Consider the following 15,777-nt stretch of genomic DNA (forward strand, 5'->3'; position numbering starts at 1 on the left):
GTGTTGCCAAGCAGGTTTAAGAAACCAAAGATGAATCTGGAAAAGATAAATTTGTAGTCATAGTAATAAAGCTTTCATTAGCAATACTCAAAGTCTAGGAGCAAAAAGAGAGGACAGAGAATATTGAATGCTGCCAGGGCACAAGATTTACAGGCAGATAAGCTAGAAGGAAAAGAAGGCAGGGGAGGCCATGGGACAGACAGAAGAACAATTAAGGAATGGAAGGTGCTGTTTAGGCTGGATAGAGATGTGAGTGTAGCCAGAACTTAGTGGTTAAAAATATGGTAAGATTTCTCAAAAAAAAAATCCATAGAATTACCATATGATCCAACAATTCCATTTTTGGGTATATGCTCAAAAGAAATAAAAGCAGGTACTCAGGTATTTGTATATTTGTTCATAGCAGCATCATTCACAATGACCGAAAGGTGGAAGCAATCCAAGTGTCCATCAACAGATAAATGGATAAGGAAAATGTAGCATGTACGTACAGTAGAATATTATTCAATCTTAAAAAGGAAGGAAATTCTGACACATGCTACAACACAGATGAACCTTGTAGACATTATGCTAAGTGATAAGTCAGTCATAAAAGGACAAATATTATATGATTCCACTTATATGAGGTACCTAGAATAATCAGATTCATAGAAATAAAGTACAACGGTGGTTGCCAGGGGATGAGGGAAGCAGGGAATGGGGAGTTATTGTTTAACGGGTATAGAGTTTCAGTTTGAGAAGATGAAAAATTTCTGGAGATGGATAATGGTGATGATTGCACAACAATGTGAATGTAGTTAATATCGCTGAACTGTATGCTTAAAAATGGTTAAAATGGCCAATTTTATGTTATGTATGTTTTACAACAATAAAACAATATATGGTTGGTAAAGGGCTAGGTGTCTTAATGGTGTTGGTTAGAGTAAGTATTATATTTAAAGGTATGAGAGAGGTATAAACAATCAGGTTAAAGAATTGGGTATTAGAAGTTTAGATTTCAATAATGAAATAATTTCAGATTATAGCAAAGTCTGGGACAGCATTTCTCATCTAAGGAAGGAGATAGTATAATCCCCTACCAAAAATGTATTAACATCATTGAGGGGTGGGAGTTTGTGTAGGGGAAACCAAGGATGGGGAAGTTGTGTCTTCTTCCTGAGTGGTTCTGTTATTTTCCCATCCCTCCGTCTCTTCCTCCCAGAATTCTGGAATAGAAAGGCAACATTAGAGCTTTGGCATGAAGGCTGTCAAGGCTGGAGAGTGGATTTGTCATCTGTTGGGCATTGAGGTTGACATGGATTGATAGCAAAACTTGGAAAGACGAGAAGGACCAATAGCTACGTCATCAGTGATATGGGGAGATACATCGAGGATTGCATAGCTGGACTCATGGGCCTCAAAGGTGGCAATTTTTACTTAAGGTTGAAAGAGCAGTGGTCTGGGAATGACCTGCAGGGAAGTAAGAAGAATGACAACTCCTTCCCACACACGTTTTTTCAGTAATGGGAGTATTAAAAAAATGAACTGTCGGCTTGAGAAAGCCCTCAAGTGAATTGAGACCCTAGGGCGGTGGTTCTTGCACCCCAGCTTCACGTTTACATCATGTGGAAGTGAACTTTTAAAACAGATTGATGCCAGCTGAAGTTGAGTCATTAGAGATGGGGGGGCTGCATGTTGGCAGTTTTTGAAAGCTCTCATGTGATTCTAATATGCAGCCTGGGGTTGAAAGCCACTGCCCCAGGGGGGTGCTCAATTTGGGTTAAGACAAGCAGGTAGAGGAAGCAAGGGAGTTTGGTCCAAATAGGACTGGAATACTGAAAGGTATGTGGGAAGAGTTGTCACAAAGTACAACAGTGGGGGCATGAGTTTGGAAGATAGGATGGGGAAGAACAGAGTAGCACAGAGGGTGGTGACTGAAAAGCACAGGGACAGTGGGCCTACAGGGCCTCGAGGGTCCAAATAAAATTGTTATCCAAAATTGTTTCCATCCAAAGTTGTCATCTGCTGGACAGACAGATGAAGACGGGGCAGGTGCATGGCAGCATTTGCACTCTACTCGTTCGTCTGACCCAGCAGTTTATAGACAGAGCTGATACATGGACTTATTAGTGGTGTTAGCCTTTCTAAGCCTCAGTGTCCTAGGTGAAAAGAATACAGATATCTACTTTGCGTAGCTCCTGTAAGAGTTAAATGAGACAATGAGAAGAGTTGAAGGTATATGAATAAATTTTGTAAACACTTAAAGCCTTATAAATATTAGTTGTTTTGTTATCATTATATTAGGAGAAACTGGGATTCTCACCTCATCAAGAAGTTCCCTTTTTCCCTTTGGAATATGCCACTTGGTCAGTTTTCAGAGGATTCTCATAGGCATTTGGTGTTAGGATTAGTCTGGCTTGGCTCATGGCATGTACTTCCAGTCTTCTCTTTTCTCTCAAGTAAAAAGCTTCTTTTCCGAAGAAGGGAGCCTCCTTCCTTTTTTTGTTTTTCAGCTCCATCTTGTAGTAGCATCCTGACTGACAACACATTAACGCTACTTAATGAAGCAATTACACGGAGGCTTTATCCACTTATGGAGGCGACTTTGGGTGTAAAGGGTTCTCTCTTTGCACTGGGTTTCCAAGCTCTTTTTTCTTTCTGTAGACTCCTTCAAGGAATTCTGAAAAGAAGAATAGATTAGAAAAAAGATACGTATGAAATGATTTATTTTCCTCAGCCTAAACCTAGGTTAAAATTTATTGCTAAAGTGATGTCTGTATTGTAACTATCAAAAAAATAATTTGATGGAAAAAAACTTCTGTATAGTCATGCAACTACCTATTTGAACATAATACTATGAAGAAAATATCCTAAAATTTGTTTCTAAAAATTTAAGTCTCAAAATATTTCACAGTATTTATGATACTTTTTAATGTGAGTTACCTGCTTTATTTCCCCTACTGGGTTAAATGGAACATTAGAAAAGGGGGAAACTGGTGTTCTCTTTGATCCCCTGCACTCTGCTCTGCACACAGTAGGTGCACAAACAATTCAAACTATAGTCATGCATTGCTTAACGACGGGGATACTTTCTGAGATTTATTGTTGGGTGATTTCATCATTGTGTGAACAAACCTGCACAGTGTAGCGTACTACACACCTGGGCTACATGCTGCTAATCTATGGGATGGGGAGTTGTCTCCTTTAAAGGAGAGACAGAAAAAAAGAGAAACCATTCTTTGCAAAAATGAACTGACTTTACCAAAAATAAACAAGATTGTAGAAAGGAATTTATTCATTTGGTCATCAATAACCAATAACATTTATTGAGTACCTCCTACATATAAAACACTGTCTTGTTGTTGTCCTGTTGTAAGACAACTCCCACCGTCATATATGCAGTCTGTCCTTGACCAAAGTGTCTTTGTGTGATGCATGACTATTGAATTCAGATACAAGACCTACAGCTGCACCTTCTGTAACTCCTTTTAGCTGCAGAAATTAACTCAGTTAACTCCAGCCTTCAGATGCTTCAAGTGGCTTGTATTAAGTAGAAGTAAGAAATTAAAGCCACGTATCCCTTGCTTATCGGAGGATGCTTATTCTAAAAGATACCAATTTGCTTGTGTCTTTAAGAAAACTGTATCAAGTCAGATACAAGGCTTGTTCATAATACTAGGAGATAGAGTTTAGTTTATTTCCAAGATAACATTGTAGTCAGGGACAGTGGGAATAGTGTGCTACTTTTCCTATGTTGTATCAAACTGCATCCCAGCTTGACTGTGGGAACTCTTCCAGCATTTTGTTTGCTGAAGCTCTGCAGCCAACGAGTGAATCCAACTCTTCCTGCTGCTACAGCCCCTGCTGCCTGCCCCCAGCAGGGCCGTCACTGCAGTCTCTTACGGAGGCATGTTAGCCCCGCTCTCAAGCCTTGAGGCCAGCTCATTTTTCATCTTGCTCATTTTGTTGTCTCCAGACAGTGTTTTATATGTAGGAGGTACTCAGTAAACATTATTGGTTATTGATGACCAAATGAATAAATTCCTTTCCACAATCTTGTGTATTTTTGGTAAAGTCAGTTCATTTTTGCAAAGAATGGTTTCTCTTTTTTTCTGTCTCTCCTTTAAAGGAGACAGCTCCCCACTTTGCAATGCTACTCTCCGCAGTCACAGCATAGGCAATTCCCTCTCAGGGTGGAGACGGCAATCTAAGTTCCTTGACACGACCAACAAGCTGATGGAGTTCCAGTGGACTGAATACATTCCATTAACCCATCCCAGAAAGAGAAGTCATCTCTTTGTAGTGTTGGCCTGTAGTGAAAGATGAAATGCCTGAGAAAGATACTGCATTTCAACATTGCTTGAGGGGTGACTTCTCCATGGGCAAATATATTTCTGTCATCCTGCCACACTCTCTGATGTCTAAATTTGCTCTCACGTTGTTGGAATAGTATAGGGCAAAGCCCCTTTCCCTTGGAGCCAAAATGATGCAGTTAGTAAACCAGATGTTGAATACTGCAGTTGACAGAATTTTGAGAGGTAAATACCAGGCTTATTGAGTCAAATCGTATTTCTTGATGAGAGTCTTATTTGGCTTCTGAGAGTCCACAGAGGATTTGCATGTGTTCTCTTGGCTTTGGTTTCTTGTCATCTTGTCTGTCATGCTGAGTCTTTCCCTCTGCCACACTGGCAGTTTATTGCGTTGAACTCTGATTTTAAAGGTTTCCATCCCAATAACCGAGGGCCTGGACTTGATTGCCATGTTGACGGATGATGCTACGATTGCCACCTGGAATAACGAAGGACTGCCCAATGACAGAATGTCAACTGAAAACGCCACTATCTTAACACACTGTGAGCGCTGGCCCCTCATGATAGATCCCCAGCAACAGGGAATTAAGTGGATCAAGAATAAGTATGGAACTGACCTGAAAGTCACACATTTGGGCCAGAAAGGGTATGTGAAATCTAAAGGACTGGCTTTCTGTTTAGCTGCTGTGAAATGGATCTGATTTTTACAAAGTCCTGGCATTCATTAGACCTCTCTGCCACTTTGAAATATTACAGTTTGGTACGACTTGTTTATCTGCCTGCTCATGTTTCATAGAAAGCATCTCTGTTGAAAGGGCATTTATGTTGGGTGGCTCCTACTTACCTGAAGAAGAAATCAGATTGAAGCTTAGAACAAACACTCCATCTGAGGAAATTGAGGATAAAGATGTTAATTCCCTCAGGCCAAGAGTAGAGATATGGTGTATTATAATCCTTTAGAGTGTTTGACACAGAATTACCAAGTGCACCTATAAGCTTAATGATATTTACAGTCATATTCCTTAATTTATATTTGCCTAAAATAAGATTTTAACATGGCTACAAGTCCCAACATTGGATGCCTGAAGATAATTTAACTTCTTAGTCAAGTTTTACGTGTCACTTTTGAGAACTGAATCTACTCCAAGATTTTTGTCATTGGGTCCTCATGACGATACCGTCTAATACATAGGCAGCTGTCTTGTATGTAGTTGGTGTTCCGTTAACGTTGAATAAATCCTTTTAGACTTGCTGATCTTTCATTTGACCCCTCCATCCTCTTTTCATGTGGAAAATGAAATAAGGGATTTCTGCAGTTGTGCAGATAAATGTATTCCTTGCTTATCTGAATACTTTGAGAAAATTACTTTTGAAGGGGAGACACCACTTTTGGAGACTGGGAATGAAATCAAATGATAGTTCACCAGTTTACATGACTGAACCTAAAAGTTTAAAAAAGGAAAGTTTGAAAAAACCACAAGGCGTTTAATATAATTTGAATTTTTCCATCAAAAAAGGACCTCTTGAATGAATTTAAATTTGTGATATTTGAGTGAGTTACATTTATTTCAACCATGATTATTATCAAAAGTAACTAATTTACACATGAACTTATTCAAACTGGTGAATGTCACTTGGAAAAATATAATTGTGAAATTTATCTCAAAATCTGATCTTTAATTTCTATCAATCTGGTTGAAGAGGAATACTACTTTATAGTTTTCTCTAAGTTAGTTTGTCTTATTTAAAATGTCTACATTGAATATAATTTAATATAAATAATTTTGAACATTTTCCCTGTTCCCTGCTTATTTACCTTTTCTTATCTCGATTCTGACCGAATTTTAAGGTTTTTGCATGCCATTGAAACAGCCTTAGTCTTTGGAGAAGTCATCTTAATTGAAAACCTTGAGGAAACAATAGATCCCGTCCTTGATCCACTGCTTGGCAGGAACACGATTAAAAGAGGGAAGTAAGTATTCTTGAGTTTTAACTTATGTTTTGTGCTATGAGTTTGATTGTCAGCTTCTGTTTCTTAGTCTCATAATCGAGTGTAATCTATTGGAATTTTCTTGATGATATTTCTGAATGTCCATTCCAAGACCAAAGCAACCTCAGCATGATCCAGACTTTCAGACTATTTCATTGGTGGATTTAGATTCATGTTACCCAATTCCTGACTTACAGACCAAAAAATGCATTGTCACAAATCTGAGAGTACTTGCTCCCTTATTAGTTTGCAGGAATGTTTCTCTAACTTCAATACTTTACAAAACGCCTTCGTATGTTTGCCTTAACTGCATAGCGCTTGTACTTTATTTACTTAATATTTTTCTTTAAATCACTTTTAAATCCACTTGCTATTTTTTTAACTCAGCCTCATTCTGAGTAATAGTATCTACAAAACTATGAGTTTACTGTGCTAGTTCTGTTTTTTCAAGTACACTTGAAATATATATAACCATTAAATAAAAAGGGGTTCACTAGTGGACCCCTAAAATCATCCCCCATATGGGCAGTGGTGGACTACCAACAACTGGGAACACCCCTGGTGAGCACTATGTGACCTTCCAAATAACCGCCATTCCTCCTGGGACACCACGCTCTCCAGGACGTTCTCCCAGGGGCGTTGGAGCTCTTTCCAAGGAGTCATCATGTCACTTTTTATAAATGTGTAAAAGGTCGGATGCAGCAATTGTGTCTCTAACCAAGCCTGGTGGGCTCAGGGGAACTGTGGCATTCCAAAGGCTCTCTGGGCCTCTTCACTCAGGAAACCAGCACTCACTAGTCTTATTTCGTTGGATGGCCTTCTCTCTTTTTTCTTTTCTTTTTTTTTTTTTTTTTTTGATGAGGAAGATTGGTTGTGCTAACATTTGTTGCCACTCTCCTTCTTTCTGCTTGAGGAAGATTGTCAGTGACCTAACATCTCTGCCCATCTTCCTCAATTTTATGTGTGGGATGCGGCCACAGCATGGCTTGATGAGCAGTGTATAGGTCCGTGCCCAGGATCTGAACCTCCAAACCACAGGCTGCCAATGCACAGCGCACAAACTTAATGACTATGCCACCAGGCCAGCCCCTGGCTTCTCTTTTTTTGTTGTTTTTTCTTCACAGAGGTGTTATTTCAGAACTTTCCCAACATTCTCCTTCCTTGACACTCATGCTCTGCCTCAAAGGTACCTGTCTCCTTTTTGGTCACTGGATTATTCCTGTCAGTTGTAAGTGGAAATAGGCCTACTTAAGGGTGACTAGCTTCTACTTTTTAAATAGTCTCTAACCGATTAGTATAGTATTTATTATACAACTCACTAAGTAAATCCATTTACAGTGACTGACACCTTATAATTGTTTAATAAACCAAAATTTGCCCAGACATGCATTTAGAACAGTCTAATAAGACACTTGACAAGCTGCATCTCTAACATAAATATAGTTGTAGCTGTGTCTGATGTGTTAAAAATATAGAGTAAAATCTTGAATGGCACAAAAGTGAAATCCTTGTTATTAAGATTCTGACTCTAATATGAAGACCTAAAATTTTTTGTCAGTGAAATACATATTCTCTAGCTTTAACTTGGACATTCAGTAACACAATTTAGGTGTAAGAAATTTGATGGCTCTCTATTATATATGATATATATATATATATTTTTTTTTTTTGATAATCTGGAATTTTCAGAGGCTGATAAATCTGAGTCATGATTTTTCCTCAGTATGGATATGTTAAGTATCAGAATCTCAGAGATCTTTTATTTTAGAAACAAGTTGTTTTACATAGAACATTAAGTCTTTATCAAAAATATCCAGCCAGAACAATTTATTCCAAACTAATGGTATTTACTGAATATGTGTCCCAGTTAGGCCTTCTAGAACTGATCGTGTCATTCCAGCATTTTTTTTAAAGATCTAGAGAATTTTAAATGGTGTGTAAGAGTATAAGAAATGGTGTTGGCCACATGCAGTTACTCCCTTTACAGTCCCAGCTCCTAAGCTCTTGTGTGTGGGAACCATCACTTGGATGCGGGTAAATTAGAGATTTATATCTCCAGTTTTCTCCACATCCCTCTCCCATGCAGATGTTTTTGGAGTATCTTTACCCAGAGAATCTGAGTGCTAGCGGAGTGCTTACGTAGTCTATTAGTCATTGAATAAACCTTCTCTGAGTACTGCTACATGCCAGGCACTGTCCTGGGGGCTGCAGATTCAAAGCTTGATAAGGTACAGACCTGCCATTAAGGCAGCTATATGTCCTTTCAGGAAAGACAGGCCTATAAATGATAAAAGTAATACAGTGCCGTTAGTGTGATGATAGAAGACAGTCATGCCTCACTGAATGATGGGGATATGTTCTGCGAAATGCGCTGTTAGGTGATTTCTTCAGGGTGCAAACATCATAGAGTGTACTTGCACAAACCTAGATGGTATAGCCTACTATACACCTAGGCTCTATGGTACTAATCTTATGGGACCACCATTGTATATGTGGTCCGTCAGTGACTGAAACCTCATTCACGACATATGACTGTACACATGGCAGGAAGTCATCAGTTCCAAAGTGCAGACTTGGAAAGGCTTTATGGAAATAGGACATTTGATTTATGTTTACATTTAATGAGAGTCTTGAAAGGTGAGTGGACATTTGTCAGGTAGACAAGTGAGAGGAGAATGCTGGACAGAAAGAACTAATACCAAATAGTGAAACACATGAAACAGCCCAACAGCTTTGGGGAACTGCAAATAGGATCCAAACCGTTGAATAGTCTTGTGTTTGGGAGGAAAAGACGGGGGTGTGGACTGGGAGAGATGAGACCAGAGAGATTGGCAGGACCCACAAAGTGGATGTCCGTGGGCACCCACAGATCACCTGTAGGTTGGCCTTTTCCTATAGATTGATAACTTTTTTTTCCCCAAACACACTGAAGGGACCCATTCCTATCAGTAACTCTAGTTGACAACAGCAGTGGTTTTTGACCAAAGGACTGTGCCTTCCTGGAGTAGCAAATCTGAAGTCTCCATATTTTCACTTGAGAATCATGAACAGAAGTCAGTGGGGAAGCTAGTGAACTCTTAAGCATGCTGGGATGGTTGTGATCAGATTTATATTTCTAAAAGGTTGTGCTGTTGGCAATGTGAAGTATTGATTGAAGGCACATGGACCCAGAGCCAGAGCCTAATTAGGAAACCTTGCCGTAATCCAGTTGAGACGTGATATGAGGCTAAACTAAGGCAGTGACAGTAGAGAAAGAGAGAAGAGGACAAATCAAAGAAATCTCAAGGAGTTAATATCATCTTACGGTCATTAATTGGGAATTATCGATAGGGAAGAAGGAAGGTTTAAGGGCGATTTCCAATCTTCTGCCAGCTTAAATGATGGTGCGATTTATGGAGAGAGGTGATACAGGCGTAGGAGTAAGTGTAGGGAAAGAGGTAATGATTTCACTTATGGTGGACATTCCAAGGTTGAGGTGCTGCTTTGACATTCATTCCCAAAAGAGAAGTCTAAGAGGCAGCTGGGCATGTGAGGATGGAGCTTAGTGAGATCTTGACTGAACATGTAGATCGGGGAACATCTACATAGAGAGGTAGTTAAGCCATCATGGTGGATGTGACTGTCTAGGGAGATGCTATCTAGTCACTCCCCTGTTCCAGAACCCATTAAGAATTCACTCTTGTCTGTTATATTGGGTGAATTAAAGCTCTTCTTTGAAGCCTTCAGAATGCCTGACCTGTTGACACTTCTGCATTTCCTTTTACTACTCTCATTTTTCACTGCTTCACATAGATAACCCCCCTCCTGTGATGTGCTCTTTTACTTATCTTTTCTTTCTACAGATCTCAAATTCGCTCAATTCAGAATTTAACTGCTATTTAACCAATTAAATGGGAATTTTAATTTTCCACATTTAATACCTCCCACGCATAGTGCATTCTATACTGTCGCTGTGTCATTTTGTCTTTATATGTCCCTCTTACAATATGCTTAAATTCTTTTATATATCCTTACTAGATTACAAGTTCTCTATGGATAAGAACTATATACTACATGCCTTTAAAAAAATAGTTAACCAAAATAAAAACAAAACAATAAAAACATAGACTTTTGTTTCTGGCACTATGGCAGATTAGATGTGTAAATACTAAAAAACAACTAAATAGGTTAGTTAAAATATTAAAAACATCTCTTGAAATGTATCACTTGCTTGACCAAAAAAAGTGCGACCAAAACACAGGAATCAGATAAGGCACAGCAAAGCTCAGTGTCCTTGCTGAGGGTACCTGCTAAAACCTGATGACCTTGGTTTCTGTTTTGATGGATGCACAGAGCTTGGACCAAGCCTAGCGCCTGTTCAGGTGTGAAGTCTGCTAAGAGATTCCTGGATAATGCTAGAGCCTCAAGGGGCCATCCCTTCTACTTAAGGGTAAATTTGTTAAACATTAAACACACAAAACCCAGCGCTGCAGAAAGGAAACTTTTCTTTCTTTACCTTGGCCCTGGGAAGCGGCCCCTGAGAATTCCTAACCAGAAGCCAGCCCTCTTATGAATGTTCAAGACGATTTTTTATTACTTATATGCCCTAAAAAACCTCAAAGCAATAACTTATTTTAAAGTGTTCTTGGGTTAGTCATACCCCAATGCACTTGGCAGAAGCAAACAAAAATCCTGTTTGGAATAATATACATAAGTCCAGAGTTTAGAGGATTGTGAAAGATATAACTCCAAGGTACACGAGTTCAGAGGCAAACATCACAGAACACACAAGGAAACAAGGCACCATGAGCGAAAGCCAATAGAAACATCAAATAATAAAATTGTTCTCATTGTTCTTTATGGTTCTTTTACTTTTAATAAGGATATGTTTATTAGCCTTCCACGAATTGCCTATTGTTAACTTTTGCTAATTTTTTCCCATTAGGTTTCTCATCACTTCCTTTAATTCCTCCATTCTTTTTGCTTCTACTCATTGTACTGTCTTATTTTCTAACAGGATTTTGAATTCGTTCATTCTCTAAGCATGAATATTTCCATCATTTCCATAGGATTTGGCATGGGAACGAAAGTAAATACAGTGCTCAACCCATTGTCTTGAACTAGCTACCTGTGCATTTTCAAGAGAGACTTTTAAGACTAAGAGATGGGGCTTATACACTAGCGTATTGTTGTTAGAAACCAGTATTGAGGTAGAAGTAAGATGAAACTTGGTTCAAATTTTAGTCTGCTACCCTCTAGTTTGGTGATTTGGGATAAGTCGTTTAGCCTGTTTTTCGTGTTTACGTTTTCTTATCTGGTGAAGAAAAAAAACATGAACAAAGAGCATAGCACATACAGGTCTTCCCATATAGGCTCCTGAAGTAAGACATTGTCTTTTGGACATAGAGAGTGTGAACAAACTGTGAATGGAGCCACAAACCATATCAGCAAAATGGAGGGGTGGAGGGGCCAGCCCATGGCATAGTGGTTAAGTTCATGTGCTCCGTTTCAGCAGCCCAGGGTTCGTAGTTTTGGATCCAGGGCGCAGACCTACACACCGCTCATCAAGCCATGCTGTGACAGTGTCTCACGTACAAAATAGAGGAAGATTGGCACAGATGTTAGCTCAGGGCCAAGCTTCCTCAAGCAAAAAGAGGAAGATTGGCAACAGATATTAGCTCAGGGCCAATCTTCCTCACCAAAAAAAAAAAAAAGGAGGAGGAGTGGAGAGGGAAGGAATTAGTCATATCTTTTGATGTTTTAAGTTGCCTCCTCAGAGCAGTAGAGGGTTTTGATTATTTAAATTTTATTATTTAATACTGATACATATAAAGTACATAATATATGAAAGTTATAAAGCATAATAATAATTTAGACATGTATCTACCATTCAAATTGTGAACCAAAAGATTGTCAGTATTCTTTAAGACACCTTTGTGCTCCTCTCATTTCACACTCTGCCTCCTCTCCAAAGGTAGTGAATATTCTAAATTTTGTTATCACTTCATTACTTTATTTAAAATAATTTCATCACATGTATGCATTTTCTACAATATATTGTTTATTTTTGTTTGATTTGGGGCTTTACAAAAATGCATCATAGTTTATATAGTTTAAAGGGACTTGAATTTTTACTCAATATTATGTTTCTAAGACTTATCTATAGTCTTGCTTTTAGCTCTAATTCTTTTCACTTAGCTCTAATCTCATTTTCATCACTGTAATATTCAATGTTGTGGCTATTCCTCAGTTTACTTGATGTTCTTATTGAAGGACATTTAGGTTATTTTTAGATTTTTGGCTATTGTAGGGCATGCTGCTATGAATATTAATGTACTGAATATTCATACACACATCTACAGGTGCACACAGCAAGAGGGTCTTCAGAGTTTTTATTCTGGAGTAGAATAGTTGGGTTGTAAATTATGTGCACAGTAAGCTTTAAAATATTATGCCAAATTGTTTCCTAATGTGTTTGTACAAATTTACATGCTCACCAGTAGAGTATGAGTGTGGAGTCTTTCAGAGGACTGAGTTGGGGACTTTCATTCTTCTGCTATTTTTTATAATATAAAAGATTTCTGTATTTAATACTACTAGCCACCTCTTCCTATGAAGAAGTATTTGTTTGTCCTTTTTTTTTCCACCTCTTGAATGGAAAACATTGAGGACACTCAAAATTTTCAAAGTAGTTTTGTTTATAAAAGCTTTAAAAATACTTTGAAATAAAGGTTATTTTAGCAATTGTGTTGTTTTCAGCTAACAAGATGTTTACACAAAGCAAATGCTTTCTTGTTGCTTCATGTAAGTCTTTTAAAAAGAGAAACTTTTAAAACTATTTCATATATATGCAAACTAGAAGGTGATATGAACAATAATAATAGATTGGTAGAAACAGGAATTATTTTTCTTGCTTTTAATGCAATAAATTAAAACTGGGAGAAGACAATGGAAAAGAAAATGAATGGGAAAATGTTGATATGGTTTTGTTTGATAATAAGAAGTACCCCTTGCAATGTTAAAACAGGATCAGAAAAATTTTGACTTTTCCTTGATCACATCCCAAATTAATCTGCTTGTTTGTAAATTTTCTAATAGGTCTTCCTGTTCTCATCTTCAACAGTGAACTTGAGTTCTTCTATCCCCTTCTAGCTTTACTTTTCTGTGTTCCTCTACATGATTACCTGTGGGCTTACACATACGTTTCCCTTTGTTTGTAAAGACAAACACTTTGAGACTCCTGAGAGAGTCACATTTCTCAGAAAGTTTACAGCTATTAATAGTGTTTTTGTTTATTTTAGTTTTGTTTGTTTTGGGGGCCTCTTTTTAAACCAATATTAGTTTATTCTTCCTAATAAAGAATGTCTGAGAAGGTGCTTGTGATAGATATAGCATAGTCCAAAAGTTGAAGTTCATTAATAACTGGAATGTTGTGGAGTATGAAGTAATGAATACTAATTACTTCTTTCATGTCTGACAGCTCCCTGTGGACCAATACATCAGCCCAGACTTTAATTTGGTTCTAGTAATGGTTTCATCAATAGCACATTAAATCTGTGTTTGAGAAGATATACAGTTGAACCTGACCCACATAGTAGATACCTCCGTCATAAAATGGCCACAGGCTGACAACAGCTGGGCAATTACAAATAATTAAATCCACCAAACTCCAGACAATCCTAATTTTAAGGAAAATATATCTCATGGTGTCAATCGACAGAAAACATATCTGGGAAGATTTATCAACATGTACTTTTTCCAAAGCAAATTTACTGGCTTACACATTAGAGAGGTTGCTGATCTGTGGAGCATCTTTATAAAATTATATCTCTTTACTCTTTCAAATCCCCCCAATTTTTATAGAAGTAATTTTTGAACTTTAATCTTAGGTGGAATAACCTTACTGCAAGGTGTATTTCAGTTTGTTTCTGAGCATATGAGTATTTTTTTAAAAGACATTTTATACTTTATTCTATATTTATTTTCATATAATTATTCTTTTAGTAATAATCTTTAAGTAGCATTCCCTAGAAAGAAACATGAAACTAATAGAAATACTGGCTATGTGATATGTTTCTATTTTTGTAGAAATAATAAAATGAAAGGGAGATAGTATTTTTCAGATACTTATTTTATAATGACTGGGTTTCCTGAAAGTTGCACTAAAGTTAATGAGAGGAATTGTTTTAATTAGCAAGTTTATTAAAGATTATTATGTAGCTTGTCTTTGGAGTCGATGCCATGGTTGTATTATAGGTGACAGTAGGTCTATTCGAATGAGGTCTCAGGTGGGGTTTAAGATGGGACCGTGTTAAATGAAATCCCGCTCTCTCATAGAATGTGCTCTCTTGAGCTGGAAGCTTATAGTTTTTAAATAAACTCTGGAGTTATATGGTTCTCTTATTATGTCCCGTGGGTAAGAAGATTTTAATTTTCAAGTTAATTCTTGCCCTCATATAAACAAATTCAACATTCTAGTCTCTCCCAATTTCTAAATTCAAAATAAAATGTAATTTAGGGAAGACTTCCATCAATTTTTTTTATTCCTAAATTCAATCAAGATTTTTTTCTTAAGTGTAATATTCAGGGTGTACAGCTCGTGCATACACACACTCACAGTCATCTTGCTAGTATTGTTTTTGTTGTTGTTAGTGCCCTCGAGTAGATTCTGACTCCGAACGACCCTGTGTAGAGCAGAGCAAACCCTGCCCAGTCTTTCTGTGCCATCCTCTCACCTTCTGGCGCTGCATCAGACAATGCTCTGCTGCTGTTCATAGGGTTTTCATGGCCCATTTTTTCAGATGTAGGTGGCCAGATGCTTCTTCCTAGTTTGTCTAGTCTCGAAGCTCTGCTGAAACCTGTCCACCATGGGTGACCCTGCTGGTATTTGAAAATAGCAGTGGCATAGCTTTCAGCATCACAGCAACACACAGCTGCCACAGTATGACAAGTGACTGATGGGTGGTGTGGTTCCCTGAAGCTGGGCCACAGCAGTGAGAGCGCCAAATCTTTTAAAAGACAAACAAATGAAACTGAAACTCCTTTATTTTTCATGCTACATTATAATATTAAATATGGATGTATTGAAATATATATAATATGTATGTTTTATATATGTATCAAAAGGGAAATAATCTGCTATGATTTTCTGTTTTAGTTCCCTTTTTCTTCTGTTCAATGGTATCTGGCCTTTTGCAACATTAACCTTTTCTTTTTTAGTTCTAGTTGAAGTTTGCTTTTATCTTAGAAGGAGGTGTTGGTTATCTTAACTGTCTGAAGCAGCAAGACAATTAACTCATTTTTATTCAGGTCTTACTTTCCTTTCTTTTCTTGAAAAGTCTTGCCAGCTGTGCAGCTTTCAGCCAAAACCTTTCTTGAGGAACTAGGTTTGACCACGTGGCGTGGCCCTGCCTGCAGAGGTTGCTAAGTAACCACCCCCCCTCCCCACCGCCCCTCCCCTCCCCCCTCCCCTCTCCCTCCTCCCCTCCCCTCTCCCTCCTCCCCTCCCCTCTCCCCTCC

At 38.0% G+C, this 15,777-nt stretch overlaps 1 protein-coding gene across 6 annotated transcripts in view; it reads left to right on the plus strand.

Annotated features, from left to right (window-relative positions):
• The window catches only part of DNAH11 (dynein axonemal heavy chain 11), a 295,116-nt gene that overhangs the window by 221,629 nt on the left and 57,710 nt on the right, over nucleotides 1-15,777 (plus strand). For all 6 annotated transcript variants that reach the window (XR_006889759.1, XM_046669559.1, XM_046669561.1 and 3 more), the window contains exons 64-65: nucleotides 4,700-4,935; nucleotides 6,139-6,261. Coding sequence is in view for 5 of the 6 variants with exons in the window: in XM_046669559.1 (XP_046525515.1) it covers nucleotides 4,700-4,935; nucleotides 6,139-6,261 (359 nt within the window). In the remaining variant the exon portion in view is untranslated. The remainder of the gene's footprint in view (nucleotides 1-4,699; nucleotides 4,936-6,138; nucleotides 6,262-15,777) is intronic.

The sequence above is a fragment of the Equus quagga genome, chromosome 8, assembly GCF_021613505.1.
Source record: "Equus quagga isolate Etosha38 chromosome 8, UCLA_HA_Equagga_1.0, whole genome shotgun sequence".
NCBI classification, from domain to species: Eukaryota; Metazoa; Chordata; class Mammalia; order Perissodactyla; family Equidae; genus Equus; species Equus quagga.